Source organism: Chiloscyllium plagiosum, unplaced genomic scaffold (genome assembly GCF_037043375.1).
Source record: "Chiloscyllium plagiosum isolate Xiang-an unplaced genomic scaffold, Cpla_swu_hap1 HiC_scaffold_28, whole genome shotgun sequence".
In the NCBI taxonomy this organism is placed as follows: Eukaryota; Metazoa; Chordata; class Chondrichthyes; order Orectolobiformes; family Hemiscylliidae; genus Chiloscyllium; species Chiloscyllium plagiosum.
The window spans coordinates 4,135,569-4,159,441 of NW_028270166.1; the positions used below are offsets into that span (position 1 = coordinate 4,135,569).

Here is a 23,873-nt window from a genome sequence, read left to right on the forward strand (position 1 = left end):
AACCCTCCTCCAGCCCAATTTCTGAAATTCAAGCTGGCATTCCCAAACAACCCAACCTTTTCCATATGAGTACCAATTCGATCCCAAATAATTGTTTTTACTTAAGAGCACTTGAACAGAAAGAGGTCATTCAGACTCCTCTCGAGCCTGTTACACAGGAACAGGAGGAGGCCATTCAACCCTCTCAAGACTGTTCTGTGTTTCTGTGAATCATGACTAAACTGAATCATTGAGCAAACTTTTTTTTAAGATCAAAAGAAATCAGGCCATTCAGCCCATTGAGTCTGCTCTGCCATTCAATCATGGCTGATGTATTTTTCAACCCCACTCTCCTGCCTTCTCCCTGTAACCCTTGATCCCCTTACTAATTAAGAACCTATCTGTCTCTACCTTAAATACACTGAATGACTTGGCCTCAACCATCTTTTGTGGCAATGAGTTCCACAGATTCCCCACCCTCTGGCTAAAGAAATTCCTAGGTTAAAAACAAGGACTGCAGATGCTGGAAACCAGATTCTAGATTAGAGTGATGCTGGAAAAACACAGCAGGTCAGGCAGCAGCCTGAAACATCGATTTTCCTGCTCCTCAGATGCTGCCTGAACTGCTCTGCTTTTCCAGCACCACTCTAATCTAAAGAGATTCCTCCACATCTTAGTTCGAAAGGGTTGTCCCTTCACTCTGAGGCTGTGCCCCACATAGAATCCCGACAGTGTGGAAACAGGCCCTTCGACCCAACCAGTCCACGCCGACCCTCTGAACAGTAACCCACCCAGACCCATTCCCCTACATTTACCCCTGACAAATGTACCTAACCTATGTTTCCCTGAACACTATGGGCAATTTAGCATGGCCAATTCACCTAACCTGCACATCTCTGGACTGTGGGAGGAAACCCACAAAGACACAGGGAGAATGTGCAAACTCCACACAGACAGTCACACCAAGGCTGGAATCAAATCTGGGTCCCTGGGGCTGTGAGGCAGCTGTGCTAACCACTGAGCCACTGAGCCACCCTAAACTGTATCCTTCTAAACTCCATCGAGTACAAACCCAGAGTCCTCAACCGCTCCTCATATCCTTCATGCCCAGGATCAATCTAGAAAACTTCCTCTGGACACCCCACTCTAACACCAGCACATCCCTCCTTAAATTCCAAAACTGCTCACAATATTCCAACTGTGGTCTGACCGGAGTCTTAAACAGCTTCAGCAGTACATTTCTTGTATTCTAGCCCTCTCTAAATAAAATTCTTGTCTAGCAAAAACATTTCAATTTCAGGTTTAAAATTATTCATTGAGCATCGGCATGTGTGTGGGAGAGATCCACAGTTTTACCACCCACAATATTTACCACCCTCTGTGTGAGGAAGTGTAGCCTAATTTCACTGGCTCAGATTTTCGTCTTATTTTGAGGAAGTGTTGAATTCAATTACTTTAATCTTAACAAAATGACCCCTCAAATCTTCTACAATGTATGGAACAGAGGTTTTGTTTGTGTAATGGCTTCTGCGAATCTAACTCTGTTTGTCTAACTGTCAGTGCCGTAGAAGGGGTCAGTTGGGGATTTAGGAAGGGGTGGGAGTTAAGGGGACGTCGATATTGGAAATATGAAACATGAAGAAAAAGGGCTGGAAATACTCAGCAGGTCTGGCAGCATCTGTGGGGGGAGAGAAAGCGAGAGAGAGAGAGACACACACACACAGTTACCGTTTCAGGTCTGTGACTGGGAAACGTTGGAACAGGATTTAAACACAACTTTAAAGCCTACCTCTTTGACTAAGCTTTTTGTCACCTGTCTTATATCTCCAAAGTAATGTATGTGGTACATTAAATTTTGTTTGATTGTCACCGCTGTGGAGTATTTTAACTAAGGTTGCTGTATAAATGCAAGTTTGTTGTTGTTGGTGTTGTTCCTCATTCTACCCTGTCCCCGACTATGGGTTTGATCTTGGTCCCAACTGTTTCACAGGTTCACTTGGTTTGTAACAGAATGCTGTCAGCACTGCCCCTCAGTTTGTGTACTGGGAGTGGTCAGAATTCAGAGACAGCTATACCTCTGTCCTCATGGAGAAGACACAACTCAGAAGGAATCTGGAACAGGTGCCCTGGCATTGGCTTCACTTGGCACTGGGCTATGTCCAGCCCACCGGGAGAGAACACAAAACAAACACAGAAAATGCTGGATACTCAGCGAGTTTGGCAGCATCTGTGGAGAGAGAAAAACAAAGCTAACATTTCAGTTTGATGACCTTTCATCAGAACTGGAAAATGTTAGAGAGGAAACAGATTTTACGCAAAGCCCTGAAGGCTTCTCAGCTGTTTCTTGATTGAATCTAACAGTTTCAGAACATAACTTTGTTTTTTATGTTGTTTCATTCTCAGATAGTGAAGATCCTGTCATTCCACTAACAGCTGCTCTGAACCCAACGTGTGTTACTTCTAAGACCCCTTTTGTCATGTACCATTATCCCTGGCGTCATTTAGCTTCTCCTGCCTTGTACACTATCCCAGAGCTTCACTTTGACTTCCCTCCCCTCCCCCCTCAGCCGCACAACATCCAGACCCATGAATTAGGAGCAGATGCAAGCCATTCAGCCCCTCGAACCCCACTCTGCCATTCAATAACCTCATATCTGATCTAGTTACTCCACGTTCCTGCCAATTCCCCTAATGGGCTTGCATCTGACTTCTTATCAAGAATCTAACCAGCTCTGCTTTGAATACATTCAAAGTCTTTGCTTTCACAACCATTTGAGGGAAAGGACTCCAAACACCCACCATCCTCTGAGGGGAAGGAACATTCCCTCATTTCTGAGTTACATGGATAGCCGTTGATATTTAAATTGTGACGCTTGGGTCTAGATTCTGCCACAGGCCGAGGGATCCTCTCCACATCCACATTGCCAAGGTCCTTCAGGATTTTATGCTTCAATCAAGTCACCTCTCAGTCTTCTAAGTTCCAGCAGATCTCAGCCTCACCTGCACAAACTCTCATCACGAGAAAACCCTCCCACTTCAACTATGAATGAATATGGACCATCAGACTCAAGAACAGCTTCTTCCCTGCTGTTATCAGACTCCTAAATGGACTTGCACTGTAGCTGTAACACCAGATTCTGTATTCTATTACCCTGATGGACTTATGGAACTTATGATTTATCTGGTTAGCACGCAAAACAATACTTTTGGGCAGCACGGTGGTTCAGTGGTTAGCACTGCTGCCTCACAGCACCAGGGACCTGGGTTCAATTCCCACCTCAAGTGACTGTCTGTGTAGAGTTTGCACATTCTCTCCGTGTCTGCGTGGGTTTCCTCCGGGTGCTCCCATTTCCTCCCACAATCCAAAGGTGTACAGGTCAGGGTGAATTGGCCATGCTAAATTACCCATAGTGTTAGGTGCATTAGTTAGGGGTAAATGTAGGGGAATGGGTCTGGTGGGTTACTCTTTGGAGGGTCAGTGTGGACCTGTTGGGCCGAAGGGCCTGTTTCCACACTGTAGGGAATCTAATCATCTATCTAATCTTTTCACTATAGCATTGTAAATATGACAATAATAAATCAAATCAAATCGAATGAATCTAATCGAACCGAATCAAATCCAATGAATCTAAATAAACCTTTGCCCGAGCTCAGTGCCAGTCCTGATGAAAGGAAACCGTATCTCTGGCTCTCTTTCCACGGATGCTGCCAGACCAGCTGTGTGTTTACAGCAGGTTTGTGTTTTATTTCAGCTTGAGAGAAGCTGCAGTGTTTTGTCAGGCTGGAATCTCATGCTGGTGGTCTGTTTGGGTCAGGATGTGGGGGGAGGTTAGAGTGAGAGGAGAGTATTGCAACATGTCGGGGAGATTGCAAGGGGACCCTGCTCGCCTCCACCTCAAACAAGCCATTTCCCCCCCGTTCACTGATTCAGGTCCTGTCGTGGGGAAGGAAACCTGAGCAGAGTGGTTTGCAGGTCAATTATTAGGGACATTAAAAACAATGAAAACCTCGGAGCCTGATACAGTATCGGAGTCACAAACAGCAGCATCCCCCCACTCCACCACCAACATCCTCCCTGCTGGTCCCAGCCTCCCCCTATGTTCCCCGTCTTCTCCATCCCCTCCCCATCATTGGGATCCCACAACAATCTGAGGGAGGGGCCTCATGTCCAATAGCTGCTGTCACTCCCCAACATCTCTCCCTCCCCCCAATCTCCCCACCTGGGGTCATTGGTCAGAGAACCCCTGGCTGGCCCGAGGCACAGGGAGATCCCATGGAGAGACAATGTCGGGCTCCTCCAATTGGCGGAGACCCTCACTGCCTCCAGTGTAGCCTTGTTATGGAGAGCTCAGCATCCCCCAGACTCCACCATGTGCTCCCTCCCACCAACAGCCACTTGGCACGGCCCACCTGATGCACCTTTCCTTTGATGAGTAGATGCTTTCTCATTACCTGCTACACCGCGCACATCAATCACTCTCATTGCTCCACCTCTACATAAACACTGAAACATAAAATCAAATAGGAGCAGGAGTAGGCCATTCGGCCCTTCAAGCCTGCTCTGACCATCCATCTCTGTTCCCTGTTCCCACTTTCTCCCCATACCCTTTGATCACTTCAGCCCCAGGAACTATATAAAGATAAAGAATAAATTGAAAATTTGTTTTTAATGTCTCTATGATTTTCCTCTGAGATTTCCTCGTGACAGTGAATCATTAAATATTACAGTACAGCAGGAGGCCACTCCGCCCATCGTTCTCATGCAGCCTCTGTGAAAAAGTACCCACACTCTACCCCACCCCAAAACAGCCCTTCAAACGCCTCCCTCTCACCTACACATCCAATTGTTATTGAATTTGCTTCTGCTGCCCTCTCTAATGGCATGTTCCAGATCACAACAGCTGAATGCATAAACAGCTTTTCCCTCGTGCTATAAGCTCGGAAACCTTCCAACCAAACCAAGCAGATTTGTGTATGTGTTTTCGTTCCTTTTTCCCTTTGTTCTGTTTCATTTTAAATGCACTTTATCTGTAATTTCTTACAATTCAAAAACTGATTTGTAACCTGTCCATAGATGCTGCCTGACCTGCTGAGTTTCTCCATTGTCAGCTTTTCCAGATTTCTGGCTGTGGAGGTATTTTTGTGTTTTGTACTAAATCCCTGTCTGTTGTTCCCTTGACTGAGGTACAGGATGTCAGCATCTCTGGTTACAGTGCTTAGTGTCAGTTCACTGGTACTCCTGACACCTCATCCGACCATTAACTAACCACCAGGAAACTGATACCTTCCACCAGTGTTTGGTTCCCTGTCCAGCCTCATATTATCTCTCTCTTGTCTCTCCTTCTCTCTCTCTGTCACATACACACCACTTTTTCCTCACCAGCTTCCCTCTCTTTCCAGTCTTCTTTCTCTCATTCTCTCTTTCACATACACACACACACTTTCCTCACCTGTCCTCTCATTCCCTCTTCCTTTCCAGCCTTTCTCTCTCTCTCTCTTCCTCAACTGTTTTTCTCATAGGAACACAGATGATTCGGTCCATTGGACATGCCTCACCATTCAGTGAGATCATGGCTGACCTTCCAGCACAGTCTCCATATCCTTCAATGCCACTAAACTCCAGAAATCTATCACTTGCTGCTTTTAACCTACTCGAATGACGGAGCTTCCACAATCTTCGGGGATACAGAATTCCAAAGAGTTGTGATCCTGAGTGAGGAAATCTCGCCTCATCTCAGTCTGAAATGGCCAGCCGCTTATCCTATTGTCCTGGGGCGGGGAGGAGAGTCGGAAGAGAGGGGAATAACCAATTGAGATCCACCCTGTCACACCTTGTAAAAGGTTTTGAAAAGTGTGGAACTGGAAAAGTACAGCAGGTTAGGCAGTATCCGAGGAGCAGGAGAGTCGACATTTCGAGCAAAAGCCCTTCATCAGAAAGTTTGTTTCAATTAGATTGCCTCTCATTCTATGAAAGGTACATAATACAGGCCTAATCTCCTCAATCTCTCCTCACAAGACAACCATCATCCCAGTCCAGTGAATCTTCACTGTACTCCCTTTGTATACTCAGGAGACCAGAATGAGACCAGAACTGTGCACAACTGTCCAGGCGCAGTCACACTATGGATCTGTACAATTCCATCGGGATATTGCCAGTACCGTACTCCATGAACACCATGTCCTATTTGCCTTCTTCTTTGCTTGCTGCATCAGCATTCTGGTTTTGAGGTTGAGAGCCATCAGCTCTCCATAAGATCACGAAACATCGGTGAGAGGTAGGCCATTCAGCCCATCGAGTCTGTTCCACCATTCAATGAGATCATGCATGATCTCAATCATCTCTCTCTCTGTCTCACCCTTTCTTGCTAAGCGTTCCTGTGAGTGGGGTTTAATCAGAAACTATCAAAGACTGTAATGTTGAAACAGATTAACTGGTCAATATTGTATTGGTGTTTGTGAAAGCTTCCTGTGCACACACTGACTTCTATGTATTCGACATGACAACAAAGACTATACTTCACTGTCTATGATGCACTCTGGGACCTCCTGAGGTTGTGATGGGTGCTATGCAAATACAACTTTTGTCTTTTTAAGAGCAATGTAACTCATCTTTGGGCCATCCTTAGAGAATCCAACCCTCTCGTGTGTGGAATCAGGATCAGCTGTTAACGAACTGCAGTCAGCAACCATACCCTCCAAGAGAATTCCTCATCAACCCATTCACAGATGTTATTGTACACGTCTAGGCCCCCAACCTGGGTGGCCTAGCTCAAAGGTGGGGACACGACCTATGCACCACAAGAGTCAGGCATGAATGGGAAGCTACTCTTGCTATTTTACATCAACTTGCTCAGGTTCACTATGACACTGCTCTGGAGAAAGTGGGACTTGAACCCATGCCTTTCTACTTAAAGGTAGAGACACTACCAAACCTTCCTGCTGCTGCTGTGTGGATCTCAGAGGTCTGAGCAGGCAGCAACGTCCAGAACTGGAGCTCAGTGAGCGAGCACATCGACCAGGGTGCACAGACTCACCCACGAGCAGCATAGAGGGAGCATGGGCCTCCAAATGGAAATATTAAATATTACTCAGTAGTGAAAAGACAAAACTGTTTGCTTCTTAATTAAGAGCCTTGCACATCTCTAAGAAATATATTAAGAGACTTCAAATTTTGGGGTGGCACAGTAGCTCAGTGGGTTAGCACTGCTGCCTCACAGCACCAGGGACCCAGGTTCCATTCCAGCTTCGGGCAACTGTCTGTGTGGAGTTTGCACATTCTCCCCGTGTCTGCGTGGGTTTCCTCTGGGTATTCTGGTTTCCTCCCGCAATCCAAAGGTGTGCAGGTCAGGGTGAATTGGCCATGGGAAATTGCCATAGTGTTCAGAGATATGTAGGTTAGGTGCATTAGTCAGGGGTAAATGTAGGGGAATGGGTGTGGATGGGTTACTCTTCTGAGGGTCAGTGTGGACTTGTTGGGCCATATGGCCTGTTTCCACATTGTAGGGATTCCATGAAATAAACTGAGTTACTTTGAAATGCAGTGACATGTTTTGTGGTCAGGAGTAGAATCCAGTTTTTGCAGACAGGATGATTCTGTAAAGAGCAGGTAGTGATGGTCAGGACCCAGTCATTCTGAGGTTGACCAACTCAGTTTTGAGGTGGAGGAGCCGGTCAAGTGGACTAGGGCGTACAAAGTTAAAAATCACACATCACCAGGTTATAGTCCAACAGGTTTGTTTGTAATCACCAGCTTTCATTGTGCTGCTACCTGACAAAGGAGCAGCGCTCCAAAAGCTTGTGATTTCAAATAAACCTGTTGGACAAAACCGGGTGTTGTGTGATTTTCAACTCAGTTCTGGGCAATAGGTGTCTGCCTTGGTCCCAGTGTCAACTGTAGCTCAGTGGGCAACACTCTCACCTTGCGGGAAGGCGATGGCCGAATGGTACAATGACTAAATCAATAATCTAGAGGCCCAGGTAATGTTCTAGGTCATCATCCTGGGAGAATGAGAAGCTGCATATCAATAAAGCAATACGACGTAATAACAAGGATGTTAGTGTGTGCTAATGCGTACAGATAGGCTTCTTGCTGCTGATTAGTGAGATTCTCAGCGCATTGTTCCTTTACTGGAAAGTGGGACATTTTGCTTTCCTTATTGGGTATCTCCCCACTGTTGATCTCATAGAATTCTTCTGACTTTCTTGCCATTGTCCATGTTGGGCAGTGTCTGGGAGGATTCTACCACGTTCCTACATTGTCCCAACAACATCCCCACTCCTCAGGCTGTAAATAGTGTACATTTGTTGGCCAAAAAACTAGAACAAAAATGAAACAGTGCCACTTCAAACTTGTAGCTGCTGATTTCAATTCGGCAAAGTATACACGATTTATAAAAACCAACACTGGATGGACAAATACTTGAGAAACTTGCAAGCAAATGAACACAGAGCAGGATTATGAATAACAGCTGCTGTTTAAAAGATTGAGCCCAAGCACAATGGGCTAAAGGGATTTTCCTGATTGTGAGATAGAAATAGCTGAGACAGTAATGGGGAGAATAGGAATCCTGGGAGTTGGGCAAAGTAACAAAACATGGGAAGAAGAGAATGAAAACACGTGCAAGGAATATCAGAAATTACAAAGTAAATGATTTCCTCAATTCCTGAAAAAAAAGTGTGAAGGATGAGTGTGGGCTCAGGAAAGACTAATACTGATGAGATTTTGATGGATAACATTAAATGGCAGACTTATTAAAACAAATAAAATAAAAAAGTCAAACAGAGTTCGGAATGGAGAGAATATTGGGATTTGAGATCGACAAATCCCTCGGACATCTGGTTTCTAATGCAAGGTATTAGAAAAAAAGATTAAGAAACTGCAGACTCACCAGTCAATACCATGTTATGAGTAGACCATTCAAACTCTGGTATCTGCTCTACCTTCAATTAAACCATGGCTGATCCTTGAGCTTAACTCGTCATTCCCTCCTTCTCTCTACTCTCTTGACCTTGCAGGAGCAGTCTCTTATGGAGAGTAGGAACAGAGAACCAGAGAGTCCAATCAGGCCTTGGAACATCTTCCCCCATTCAATAAGACCAGAACTGTTTCATGACCTAACCTCATCTTGCCACGTTTGCATCAGATCCCTTAATACTTTCCACTAAAAAAATGAATCTTAGATTAAAAATGACTAACTGACCAAGCAATAATTTCTATTTGTGGGAGTCTGTTCAACATTTCCTAACCCTCTTTGTGTGGAGGAATTATTTCAGATTTCACTTCTGAAAAATCCAGTTCTAATTCCCATTCTCTGCCCCCACCCCAGTCCTGGGCACTATGACCACCAGAAATAATTTCTCTCTGTCTATTCCCCTTAATATCATGAAGAGTTTGACCAAATCCCCTGGAAAGTTTCATCATTCCAGTGAATTTGTTCCTAATTGGTGGAACCTCTGTGTAATATAATATAATCCTCCCTCCATGACCCAATATTTCTCCTAAGGTTCCAAGTGACCTATTAAGACTTTGTAATGAACTGATCCAAGCTTCAACATGGATTTGTGAAGGATACAGTTGATTCCTTGTTGAAGGGGATCACTTGTATGTGTACAGGGAGTGGTCAAAGAATGTAATTTATACAAGTTGTCAAATACTGGTGTAATAAATATTTTACAAGTCCTAGTTGCCTCAGATGGGATTGGCAGCTCAGGAGAGTTGTGAAAGCTGGTCCATGAGGGTCCAAACTGAAGAGTCATCTGCACGTCCCAAATATATTTAAAAATGAAACCAGGAAGTGATTTTCACACAAAGGTTAGTGGTAACCTGGAACTCACCCCTTTCGGGCTGAAGATGTCAATTGAAAAATCTAAAAGCTGCAGGAAACTGTGGCTAGAAGGGTGGATTAGGGTTTGTACTCCTATATATCACTAAGTGATGATTGAGATGTTTAGCATGATGAAAAGATTTGAGAGCATGGATGGGAGAAATAATGGCTTTCTATGGAAGCAACTAGGTGCAAGAATGGGTATCAGAATGAGGACTTTAATTTGGAAGTTTGAGCCCTGTTGTTTACAGGCAAAGTCAGTAACTGTATCTTTACAATGGCAGTAATTATCAGGCTTTGTGAAGGATGTTTGCTCAATGGTTCTCACATTGTACCTGGAGGCTGCAGTGAAGGTATTGCTGTTGGTGGGCTTCACTAATACACCGTCCAGGTCTCAGGGCATTACATGAGTGTGGAGGGAAAGGGAAAGTTACCATAATCCTATTGGACTATAGGGCTCTCTCTCATTAGAAAGAGAGAAAGAGTGAGAACCTGAAGGTCACGACATCTTAGGTGAGGGGAGAGGTTGAGTAGGAGCTTGTTGGTAACAACTTCCTCTTCCACAGAATTGATTTTGAAGGATGGAGCAGTGTTTTCCAAAGACTGTTCCCCCGTAAGTCCAGCTCTCTCACTGCCCAGTGACCAATGTTCCAGGAGAGGATAAAGAAACAATGCTCCGAAGCTCTCCTTGAAGCTGAGCAGCATTGACATTAAGGCCTGGCAGAAATCCATTCAAAACTCACCAACGTGTCCACCTGGCCACTTCATGTTTCAAGCTGCAATGTCTTAATGATGAGGCATAGCAGGAACAGAGGAGCAGGATTCTGGATCCACCGAAATTGTGGGATATGTACCCAAAAGGTCTGAGGGTGGACAGTTCGATCATTCTGTCACATGAGGTTGTGTGGCAACCACTGAGTAGGCATCAACCTTAGACTGAGGGGCAGTGAATGACAATGAATAGAAACCTGGATCACTCCCTCTCTCTCTCTCTCTCCCAAAATGCTGTTAAGGATGAGCGTCAATTGAAAATTTCAAAATGAAAATTGACATTGTTGTTTTTTGGAAAGGATTTGGAGTGATATTGAACTAGCTGCAGAATCATAGACTGATCAGGCACTAGCCATTCAGCCAGTTATGTCCGTGCCAGTTGAGAATGAAATCTTCCATCTAAACCCAGTTTCCAGTTCTCGGTCCAATCCCTTGTAGTTCACAGCAATTCATAAGAATATAAGAAATAGGAGCAGGAGTAGGCCATTTGGCCCCTCAGCCTGTCCTGCTGTTTAACGTGATCATGGCTGATCTGCCCCTCTTTCTAGCCAGCTCAGATACACACCAACTTCCTGATATTTCAAACTCTATTTACCTCCTCTTTAAATACTATCAGTAATCTCGCCTCCACTACTCTCTGGGGTAGAGAATTCCAGAGCAACAGCAAAAACAGAAGTTGCTGGAAAAGCTTAGCAGGTCTGGCAGCATCTGTCAAGAGAAATCAGAGTTAATGTTTCAGGCCTAGTGACACTTCCTCAGAACTGATGGTAGCTAGGAAAAAGTCAGTTTATTTGTAGAAGATAGGGTGGGGGGAGGGAGTAAGGAGTAAATGATAGGAATAGAGCACAAAGACAGGTCCCAGCCAGATCGTTATCCATTCCCTTATCTGTCCAACTGTTCTTCTCTCTCTGCGCTCTATCCCCAACTATTGGTTACTCCTTACTCTCTCCTCCCACCCTACTTTCTGCATGTAAACATTCTCCTAGCTGCCATCAGTCCTGAGGAAGGGTCACTGTACCTGAAACATTAACTCTGATTTCTGTTCACAGATGCTGCCAGACCTGTTAAGCTTTCCCAGCAACTTCTGTTTTTGTTTCTGATTTCCAGCATCCGGGCAGTGTTTTCGGTTTTTATCCAGGTAGTCATTATTTTCTGAGAGATGAGATTTCTTCACATCTCAGTTTTAAATGAATATCCCTTTATCCCTTTATCCCTAGTTCAAGATTCCCCACGAGTGGAAACATCTTAACATCTACCGTGTCAAGTGCCCTCAAAATCCTGAATGTTTCCATAACAGCAGTTAAAAATCACACAACACCAGGCTATAGTCCAACAGGTTTATTTGGATGTACAAGCTTTTGGAGCACTGCACCTTTGTCAGGTAGTTAGTGGGGCAAGTTTATAAAATCCTGTGTCCTATGATTCTGCCCCACTAGCTACCTGATGAAGGAGCAGTGCTCCGAAAGCTAGTGCTTCCAAATAAACCTTTTGGACTATAACCTGGTGTTTTGTGATTTTTAACTTTGTCCACCTCAGTCCAACACCGGGCTCCTCCACATCATACATAACAGCAGGCATCTTCCTTCTGAACTCCAGGAAATATAAGTCTAACCTGTTTCGCTTAAGTTAACACCCTCATCTCAGAAAACAGCCTCGTAAATCTCTTTTGAACTGCCTGCCAGGCCAGTTTATCCCTTTTAACAGTGCCCATGCAAATCCTTTTTAAACAGTTTCTGCCTTTGTCAACCTTTTAGACAGAGCTCCAGATCCCTAGCACTATCTGGATGCAACATTTTCTCAACTACTCTCTAATCTTTCTAAAGGTTACATTACATCTTGTCCTCCTGGCTACTGACATCTCTGCTCAGAGTAATAAGCCCTCCTATCTATTAAAATTAAACCCTAGCAATTTTATCCACCTCATTTAAATTTTCTTTCAGCATTTTCTTTAATCTGAGTGTGTCTAATCTAGCTCTCCTCATTGCTACAAAACCAGAAATTGCTGGGGAAACTCAGCCGGTCTGGCAGCATTTATGCAGAGAAAGCAGAGTTAGTGTTTCGGGTCCAGTTGTGGAGAAGGATCATTTGACTCAGACTGTTAATTCTGTTTCTCTCTCCACAGATGCTGCCAGACTACTGAGCTTCTCCAGCAATTTCTGCTTTTGTTTCAGATTTCCAGCTTCTGCATTGCTTCGTTTTACTTGTTTCCTCTTTGTTAATGTAAAAGTAGGATTGTTTCATTACTAACAAATAGAGCATTGGTGAAACCTCATCTAGTGTGCACTTACAGTGGAAATGGTTCAGAGAATGTTTACCTGACTTGTCCCTTGGGTGAAGGCATGATCTGATGAGGATAGGTCGAGTAAGTTGGGCTACTATTTATCAGAGTTTATAAGAATGACAGATCTTAATGAAACATAAAATTCTTAATAGGGGTTTGACAAATTAGACGCTGGGGACCATTCCTCTCTTGGGGAAATCTAAACTCAGGGGTCCAGTATGTCAATAAAGGATTCCATTTAAGATGGAGTGAAGGAAGAGTTTTGTTTCTCTTAGAGGCTCATTAATCTTTGGAATTCTCTTTCCCAATGGAGGTTGGGTCATTGAAAATAGTCAAGGCTGAGAAAGATAGATTTCTGACCGACATCAGAGTCAATGTTAGGGGAGCAGGTGCTGTAGTAGAGAGGAAAGTGAGGTTAAGGTCACAATCAGATCAGGATTTGGTGAAATAGCAAAACTGGCTGAATGGGATTAATAGCCTCTTCCTGCTGCTATTTCAAATGATCCTTTCACCTTTCAATGACCTCAGTAAATAAGTATCTTCTTAAAGTATAATTACTGTTGCAATGTAGACAACACTACACCTAATTCAGGCACAAAATGATCCCATAAACAACAATGAGCTCATGACTATGAAATAATTTTGGTGATGTCAATTGAGTAACAGATATTAACTGGGAGTGTGGTGAAGAATTCCGGTCTCCTGTGTGAAACAGAATGGAATCATTTACATCTACTGAGCCCAGACAGGGAGCTAGTTTCATGTCTCATTGAAAAGCAGCAGCAATGGGGCTGCAGCACTGTCAGTGGTCCCCTAGGAGTCTCAGCCTGGATTCTGTGCTCAAGGCTTTGGAGTAGACTTGAACCAGAACTTTAAGACTGGAGAGAGACAGTGCCACTTGCACAAGTGTTACAGTCAAAGGCAGGTAACATTAGACCGAATGGTACAATGTTGGAAGCCTGTCCCCCACCTGAGGATTGGGAATCAAGCTGCTGACTTGCTAGTTTTAGACAATGAGGAATTCCAATTTCACCTCCATTGAGTCTGGTACTAAAATCCTCAACCTTGTCAGTCTTTTGTTGATGTTCAATCGTGCTCCTGCTCCAAAGATTTCAGAACCAGTGGCTTCCTGAAAGGCAATGCTGACCTCACACTGAAGCTGGGCATTAATATGGGATTCCACCAGTGAGTGCAGGGATTACACAGCCAAGTGTGAACCTCCGGAATATGCTGCATAACCTTGTCCCTGTTTACTACAGAGGGCACTTCTCTGCCTCCCTATTATTTTTAAGAACTTGCAGGAGTTGAGAAGATTTGTAGTTCAGATTGAGTTATGGATGTAGGCTTGCTCGCTGAGCTGGAAGGTGCATTTCCAGACGTTTCGTCACCCTACTAGGTAACATCTTCAGTGGGCCTCTGCGCAAAGCACTGTTGATGACTCCTGCTTTCTATTTGTATGTTTGAGTTTCTTTGGGTTGGTGATGTCATTTCCTGTGGTGATGTCATTTCCTGTTATTCTCAGGGGGTGGTAGATGGAGTCTAACTCGATGTGTTTGTTGATAGAGTTTGGGTTGGAATGCCATGCTTCCAGAAATTCTCGTGCATGTCTCTATTTGGCGAGAATTCCTAGAAGCATGGCATTCCAACCGGAACTCTATCAACAAACACATCGAGTTAGACCCCATCTACCACCCCCTGAGAATAAGTACAGGAAATGACATCACCACAGGGAATGACATCACCAACCCAAAGAAACCCAAACATATAAATAGAAAGCAGGAATCAACAACAGTGCTTCGCCCAGAGGCCCACTGAAGATGTTACCTAGTAGGGTGATGAAACGTCTGAAAATGAACCTTCCAGCTCAGTGAGCAAACCTACATCCAGAACTTGCAGGATTTACACTTTAAACTCAGACTCCCTTTGGGACTGGAACTGAACAGTGCAAATATCCCTTGAACAACACGGGTAATTGCTAATGCAAGACCGTTCACCCTCCCCTGCTGGAGAAAACACCACAACTTAGATTGTCATTGATGCAGGTGGAAATGGAGAGAGATTGAAGTTTTCTTTTAAGTTTTAACATTTTTACATTTTTTCCCTTACTTTTCCTATCTCAATTCTCTCCCTTTTAATCTAATGGTTGTCTCTTTATTCTACCTGTATCTGATCTGACTTTAATTCACTTGTGTTTCTTTCCTCAACCCTTAACTCTCATTGATTGAGTTGGGCTATTGTTCCCAATGCTCTCTGACGTTCTGAAACCTTTGCTGGGCCATTCTCAGCATTTTCAACAAGTCACTGGGTGAAATATTTTGGGCTGAAGTGTAAGCAAGAGTCGAATGGTGTATGCGACAAGATGTCTCATCCCCAGAATGTTCCGTTCCGTTGGATTTAATGATTTAGCAATCTACAATTTCTTACTTTGCTGTGAATAAAATTTGCCTCTGGGACTCAGTGCTTAGAACAGACAATATGGCATTCACTGGGTTCTCTAAGTCTTTGCTGGCCACTATAGGGGCCCTTGCAGGACATGTCATTCATGGGTGAGGTGAGAGACTCAGAATGCAATGTATTTGAAGGAGGTCCTTTTTCCACCAAATATCCTCAAACTCCTCAACAAGGAGTTGGTCGCCCTGCTACAGGAAGGATGTTATTAAACTGCAACGGGTGCAAAAAAGATTTGTAAAGATATTACCGAGACTGGAGAGTTTGGGTTATAAAGACAGGCTGGATAGGCTGAGACTTTTTTCCCTGGAGTGCAGAAATTTGGGGAGGGGGGGGGGGTGAGACCATGTAGCGGTTTATAAACTCATGAGGGGCATGGACAGGCTGAATAGCCAAGGTCTTTTCCCCAGGACCGGGGAGTTCCAAACTCGATGGCATATTCTTAAAGGAGAGAGGGGAAAAATATAAAAGGGACTTAAGGGGCAACTTTTTCACACAGAGGGTGATGTGTATATCGAACGATCTGCCAGAGGAAGTGGCGAGTAAATTACAACATTTAAAAGACATTTGGACAGATACGTGATAGGAAAAGTTTAGAGGGATATGGGCCAAACGCAGGCAAATGGGACTAGTTCAGTCTAGGAAACCTGGTAGGTGTGGATGAGTTGGGCCAAAGGGTCTGTTTCTGTGCTGTATAACTCTGTGGCTCAATAAGTCTCCAGCAAGATCATATGTAGTCATCAGGCATGTCAATCCCATTTAGTTATCTTCCTGCTCTCAGGCCCTCAGACATTAAGGTCACTTGTGTGTCCCACTCAATCCCATTGTCCCATGGTATCCTAGTGGACATCAGCTGGCTCAGGTGAAGACCAGATATGGTAGCTGGGATCTTTCCAGTCTGCGTGGTTCACTGTCACATTGGTTACAGGACAAAGGCAGCAAAGTAGAGTTGACGATTATCAAATCAGTCACAATCTCATTGAAGGGCAGAACAGCCTCAGTGGGATGACTGGCCTACTTCTGCTATATCTTACACACATTTCTCAGATCATCCAGCTCCTTGCACCTCTCATTAGGTCATGACTGATCGGAGTGGATTCAATTCCCACACCGGCTGAGGTTACCATGAAGGTCTCACCTTCTCACCTTGCCCATCGCCCTGAGGCGTGGTGACCCTTGGGTTAAACAACCACTAGTTGTCTCTCTTTTTGTCTAATGTGACAGCGGCCGGACAGTCCTCTAGGACTATGGGAACTCTACCTTTTACTGACCCGTATCTTAACTCCATTCAACCACCTTGGTTCCATAATCCTTGGCAACTTTACCCAACAAAAACCTATTTATCTCAGTTTTAAAGACCCATTTTAAAATACTGTCTCTTTCATGGGAATTATTGGAAATTAAGTTTTGTACTCTGACTTGCCTGACCTTATCTTACATCCTGACAAATGAGTCTGATATATTGTAAATGTACAAGACGCTGTTTAATTTAAAACTCATACACTAATATCTTAGGGTCCTGGTGAATACTTTCACATATAATTTGTGGATACCAGCAAGACCAATATTAATCACCTGCCCTGTCTACCCCAAATCTCAACCACAGAGGGCAGGACCTGAGTCAATCAGAAGTGTAACTCTCCCTGGGGATTCAGGGATATGAGGAGAGGGCGGGAAAGTGGAGCTGAAGCAAAAGGTTAGCAATGAATGAGACAGCAGACTTAAGGGGCTGAATGGTCTACTCCTGCTCTTATTTCTTGTATTCCTGAGTAAGCTGGAGCTGATGAAGGGTGTGGCAAATTCCCATTCCTGAAGGACATGGTGAACCCATTGGGTTTTATGATGATTTCCTGCTCTTTCTCCTGACTTTAACTGTAATTGTCCACATTTATTGAACTCAATTTAGCAACTTGTGTCTGAGGCCAGCTCACAGACCTACGGCTCCAGGGGTCTTACTTGTGCTTTTGAAGTCTGCTTTGTTAACTTTGCCATTTCGACTGAATCCTGGCTCTGGGGAATGGTGTCATCAAGAAAAGAAAGTGGGACTTACCTTGGTATAAACTCCCCATGACAATTCTGTCTCTGTCACCATAACAACAATCCCAAACATTCCAAATATCAGCGCATAATCACTCAGGCGTTTCCTTTTCTCAAACAGAGCCCTCCTATGTCCAAGTTTATGGCCAATATTCTGCGACTTTTTCGGTGATTTTCTGCCTTCGTTGACCAGACTGTCATTGGAGATATTGTTCTGATATGGTTTGGAGACTACCACCTCCAGGCCCGAATTGGTTTGTAGAGGCTGAGTCTCTGAGTCCAGGTCATGAAGGTTCCTGTTTGAGGTGCCGAGGCTACTGAGGGGCCTGACCACCCCTCCATTATACTTGCAGCTGGTCATGGCTATCTCAGTGAAAGGGTTATTCTCGCTGAAACTGTGTTTGGATCCAGCATGGTGCAAACGATGGAAATCACTAGTGTTCACCTAAATGTAAACCAAAGAAAGAATTTGCAAGTTAATAACTTTGTCTTGGAGGCACCAAGTCAGAGATTGTAAACACTGCCCTCTTGCACTAGTCCCATTTCTAAAGCAGAGTCAGATTGGGCTCACAATGATAGAATCATTACTATACAGAGGGAGGCCATTCGGGCCACTGTGTCTGCACTATCCCTTCATTTACCGTGTGTCAACCTCCTGCTTTCTCCTCATATCATTGTTCATTGTTTTTATGCAATGGCCCTCTCGAACACGTCTGTTGAACCTGCCTCCACCACATTTCTAGGCAGTGCATTCCAGACTCGAACTATTCGCTGGGTGAGAAAAGTTAACTCTGTCAGTCTCTCTCTCTCTCCACAGATGCTGCCAGATCTGCTGAGAGGCTCCAGCAATTTCTATTTTTTTTTATTTCAGATCTCTGGCACCTGACTTCACTTTTAATACACTTAACATTTGTTCACTTCAGACTGCTTGTGGAATTAATGAATGGTACTGAACAATGAGGTTTCACGGAGATATAAACTCTGTATTTCTCCCAGATCGCCGAGGTTAAGATTGTTGGTATTTCTGTGTTTACTCTGCCTTGGCTCCATGGGTTACATTCCTGTCATAGAGTCCTACAGCACGGAGACAGGCCATTCAGCCCAAACTGGTCCATGCTGACCAAAATGTTCATCCACACTAACCTATTTCCCTGCATTTGATCCATATCCTTCTAATCATTCCCTATCCATGCCTTGTAAATGTTGTTAATGTACCCGCCTCAACCATTCTGCTGGCAGCTCATTCCATATGTGTACCACCCTTTGTCTTTATCAGTGTCAGAAGGGTTTTAGCCCGAGACCCACTCCAGAGGTTATGGATCATGGAGCTTTTATGTGGAAACAGACCCTTTTGCCCATCATGTCTCTGCTGGTCATCATTCATATATAGACTTGGCCCACAGCCTTTAATGCTGACATTTCAAATGCTCACCTAAATAGTTCTGACATGTTCCTGCCTCATCCACCCTTTTAGGCCATGAGCTCCAGGTATCCACACTTTGCTGGTGAAAGGCTCTTCCCTCACATACCCATTAAACCGCCTACTCCTTACTTTAAAACTACCCCCCGGTTACTGACTGGTTGACCAGGCTGACTCTGAAAGACAACACTGAGGGAGTGCTGCACTGTCAGAGGTGCTGTCTTTGGGACTGGACACCACACAGAGGTCCTGCCTGCCCTCTCATAAGAACTAGGAGCAGGAGTAGGGCATCTGGCCCATCGAGCCTGCACCACCATTTAATAAGATCATGGCTGATCTTTTCATGGCCTCTGCTCCATTAACCCACCCTCTCACCAGAACCCTTAATTCCTTTACTGTTCAAAGGACTATCTATTTTTGCCTTAAAAATATGCAACAAGGTATCCTCAACTGCTTCACTGGGCAGGGAATTCCACAGATTCACAACCCTCTGGATGAAGAGGTTCCTCCTCAACACAGCCCAAAATCTGCTCCCCCTGATTTTGAGGCTCTGACCCCTAGTTCTGGTTTCACCTACCAGTGGAAACAAGCTCTCTGCTTCTATCTTATCTATTCCCTTCATAACTTTATATGTTTCTATAAGATTCCCCCTCATTCTTCTAAATTCCAATGAGTATAGACCCGGCCTACTCAACCTCTCCTCACAAGCCAACCCTCTCAATTCTAGAGTCATAGAGATGTACAGCATGGAAACAGACCTTTCGGTCCAACCCGTCCATGCCGACCAGATATCCCAACCCAATCTAGTCCCACCTGGCAGCACCCGGCCCATATCCCTCCAAACCCTTCCTATTCATATACCCATCCAAATGCCTCTTAAATGTTGTAATTGTACCAGCATCCACCACTTCCTCTGGCAGCTCATTCCATACACACACCACCCTCTGTGTGAAAACGTTGACCCTTAGGTCTCTTTTATATCTTTACTCTCTCACCCTAAACCTATGCCCTCTAGTTCTGGACTCCCCGACCCCAGGGAAAAGACTTTGCCGATTTATCCTATCCATGCCCCTCATAATTTTGTAAACCTCTATAAGGTCACCCCTCAGCCTCCGACATTCCAGGGAAAACAGCCCCAGCCTGTTCAGCCTCTCCCTGTAGCTCAGATCCTCCAACCCTGGTAACATCCTTGTAAATCTTTTCTGAGCCCTTTCAAGTTTCACAACATCTTTCTGATACCGCTACATGACCTCCCAACTCCTGTACATCATTTCTTAAGTAAGGAGACCAAAACTGCACAAGTATTCCAGGTGCGGCCTCACTAGCACCCTATAAAGCTGCAGCATAACTTGCCTGTGTTTAAACTCAATCCCTTGAGCAATGAAGGACGATATTTCATTTGCCTTCTTAATTACCTGCTGCACCTGCAAACCAACTCTTTGTGATTCATGCATAAGGACACCCAGGTCCCTCTGCACGGCAGCATTCTGCAATTTTCAGCATATGGAAGTGAATGATCCCAGGGTTACAATTCGACTAAGAGCTTGGGAATTCCTTCTAGCCTTCTGGTCAACCAAACCTAAATCACCACTGTGTTGTGGGATCTTCCTAAGCAAACATTAGTTTCTGTCTTCCTCTGCATTACTCTGACTACACTGCATAAGTTCTTTTGGATTGTTAATTACTTTGAGACATTGTGAGGTTGTGAAAGATTATAGAGAAATGCAATTTCTTTCTTTGTTCAGCTGCTTCCATCTCCCGACTCAACCCCTGTCTCTGTCATCTGTTGCTGGAAACCTCTCTGTGTCTTAGTTAGCTCTAACCCGGATTATTGTAACATATTCCTGGCTTCCTACATTCTAATCTGCATAGATTTGAGCTCATCCAAAACTATGCTAACCTGCACCATGTCCTATTGACATTACTCCCCTGAGCTCTCGGACTGGTTTCTCCATTGTATAAATTCACAACTTGTTTTCAAATCTTTCCATGGACATACTCCTCCGGCCTCACAGACCTCAGCAATCACGGAGCACCTCCAGCGTTAACCTCTTGCACATTCCCAATTTCCCTGTTCCACTGTCAATGGCTTTGCCTCCAGTTACCTCGGCCCTTAGCTCTGAAATTCTCAAAACAAAAAAAAACCAAAAGAGCTGCAGAAACTGGAAATCAGAGGCAAAGTCGGAGATTGCTGGCAAAACTCAGCAGGTCAGGCAGCATCTGTGCAGAGAAAGCAGAATTAACATTTCATGTCCAGTGACTCTTCAGAATGTTCTGAAGAAGGAAAGTTATCTCTGCTTTCTCTCCATTAAAAACCTCCCTGCAATTTGCTCTCTACCTTTTCAATCTCTCCTCTTCTTTTAAGACACTCCTTAAAGTCTTCCACTTTTCTCCTGTGGATGGGTGCCAAATTTATCTGATAAATCATCCTTGAGATTCCTACAATGTTAAAGGTGCTGTATAAATGTCAGTTGTGTGGCCGTTGGTTCTTTCACTGATTGTCCTGAAACCCAGTTCCAGAATGGCACGGTGCAATGTTCCCATCTACCGTGTCCCAACAGCAAGGTCAATACCTCAAATGCAAACTCCTCTGTGAACAAGATGCGTGGTTAGGCTGTAACATATAATGACTGGAATGATTTAACCATGTGCCCTTGTTCATTTCTTGTTGTGGAGATGCCGGTGTTGAACTGGACTGAACAAAGTTAAAAATCACACATCAGGTTTTAGTTCAACAGGTTTATTTGGAAGTACAAGCTGTTGGAGCGCTGCTCCTTCATCAGGTAGCTAGCTGTTTCATCAGGATTAGCTACCTGATGAAACAGCAGTGTTCCGAAAGCTTGTACTTCCAAACTATGTTGTCCGGCATTCAATTATTCAGAACTCAATTAACCGAATGATATACTTCCTGCCCGTGTCCCTTGGATAATCAAGGTTCCTCTGTAAACCTGTTGGACCATAACCTGATGTTGTGTGACTTTTTTAACCTCGTTTCTTATTTGCAGCCTCCTGGAAGAGTCTGACCCCGGCACAGATACCGACGAGGGTAAATGGCTGGTGCTTCTTGACATTAAAACCTTCACTGCCAAGCTAGCACCAAAACAGAAGGGCATTTATCGAGGATAACAGTATCCCACTGTTTAAAATGGGCATGGGATGGTTTTCAGCATCTCAAAGTGACATGGTGTATTGTGCCATTAATTATAGTTCACAAACTGATAGACACAAATACAGACGTCTGGTTGAGTTGAGATTCTGTAAGCATCTTCACCACGTCAAAAAAATCATTGTTGGAGGCCCAAAAGATGCATAGAGCTTTCAAGCTAATTGTAGTTCACTGACTGAAACTCACAGACATCAAACCCAAAATTATATAGCATTTGCTGTGGAAGTCTGCAAAATATGGATAAAAAAGTCACACAATAACCTGCTCTCTCACAGCGAGAGAAAATCATTTCAATTCCATACAAGTGACCTGCACACTCCCAACCTCTGGTTAAAGGGCCTTACACACTCAGTAGCTTTACTGTGGAACAGCAATATAGTCCAAACTGACCGGTTATTACTCTGTTTGAGTGGTCAGAGGTGTGGGAGAAAATGGTCGGTAATCTAACTAGGTGATCTTTGACCCTCTGTTTCCAGTCAAGTCAATGGAAATAAAATTCATTAGAGGTTGGCATTTCTGGCAGGCTGGCCAGTAATTGTTGCCCTTGAGAAGGTGGGGGTGATCTACCTTCTTGAAACCTCTGCAGTCCATCTGGTGTGAGTACACCCACAATGCCCTTAGGGAAGGAGTGCCAAGAGTTTGACCCAGTGACAGTGAAGGAACAGTGATATATTTCCAAGTCAGGATGGTGAGTGGCTCAACAGGCAAACTTGCAGAGGCTGGTGTTCCCACATATCTGCTGCCCTAGTCCTTCTAGACTGACGTGATTGTTGGTTCGGAAGGGTTCTCTAAGGAGGCTTGAAAGGTTTCTGCAATGCATCATGTAGATAGTACACACTCCTGCCACTGTCATCGATGGAAGAAGTGAGTGTTGATGGATAGGATGCAAACCAAGCAGGCTGTTTGTCCCAGATGATGTGGTGTTTCTGGAGTGTCATTGAAGCAGTACTCTAGTTTCTGAAATATTGCACATGGGTTGGGGGTGAGTGTGGTATTGGGTTAGGGGTTGGGTATTGGATATTGGGTATTCGGGGTGAGGCTGCTTAGTTGATATCCAATCCAGTAATCACTCCATTTGCTTTCCAACTGGTTTGGAGGGAATGAGCATGTCATATTGATGAGGGACATGAGGGTATTTGGCCCAACTAGTTTATGCTGGTTTTTCTGGCTCAGTTAAACTTGCTCTCATTTTTCTCACACGTAAAGGTAACACCACAACTCACTATTTCCTTGTCTCCCAAGTGTTTGTCTTGTTTAGCCTTGAATACAACTAAACATATCCACTCTAACCATTCCCTGTGCGAGCAAGTTCCATATTCTCCCCACTGTCTGGGCGAGGAAGTTCTCCTCAATTCCTGATTGGATTTCTTGGTGATGATTTTATATTGATGGCCTCTCTTTCTGCACTTTGCCACAAAAGGAGACCTTCTCTCTGGATTCACTGTATCAAAATCTTTCATAATTTTTACAGTCTGTGTTAGGTCACCCTTCGGTCCTCGTTTTAAAAGAGGGCAGGGATGCAGCCTATCAATCATCTCTTGGTACATTTCTGGCATTGTCCTTATAAGTCTTCCCTCTGCATTCTCTCCAGTGCCTCTATATCTTTTTTCACACCGAGTGATCAGAACTGCACATAGTATTGCAAATGTAATCTAACCAAGTTTCAATGCAAGTTTAGAATAACTTCCCTTTTTGAGTCTAACCGGCTTGAAATGAGACCCAGGGCTTGATTTTTACAAACAGCCTTGCTGACCTGTAGCACAGGATGTTGTGATTGATGTGTTTGAACTCTAAGAGTCTTTTGTTCCTCTGCAAACCCAGATTGACACCGTCACAGTAATAAATGACTTCGCAATATTTCTCGACAAATTGAACTTCATTTGTCATAGATGTGTCCATTCTACAAATGTATTAAAGTCCTCCTATAATATGTTGCAGTCGTCCTCA

At 44.2% G+C, this 23,873-nt stretch overlaps 1 protein-coding gene across 2 annotated transcripts in view; it reads right to left on the bottom strand.

Moving 5' to 3' along the window:
* Nucleotides 1-23,873, bottom strand: part of LOC122565502 (small conductance calcium-activated potassium channel protein 2-like) — a 107,910-nt gene that overhangs the window by 62,361 nt on the left and 21,676 nt on the right. For both annotated transcript variants that reach the window (XM_043721542.2, XM_087975911.1), the window contains exon 2: nt 17,354-17,785. In XM_043721542.2, coding sequence (XP_043577477.2) covers nt 17,354-17,701 — 348 coding nt within the window. In that variant the 5' untranslated portion in view covers nt 17,702-17,785. The remainder of the gene's footprint in view (nt 1-17,353; nt 17,786-23,873) is intronic.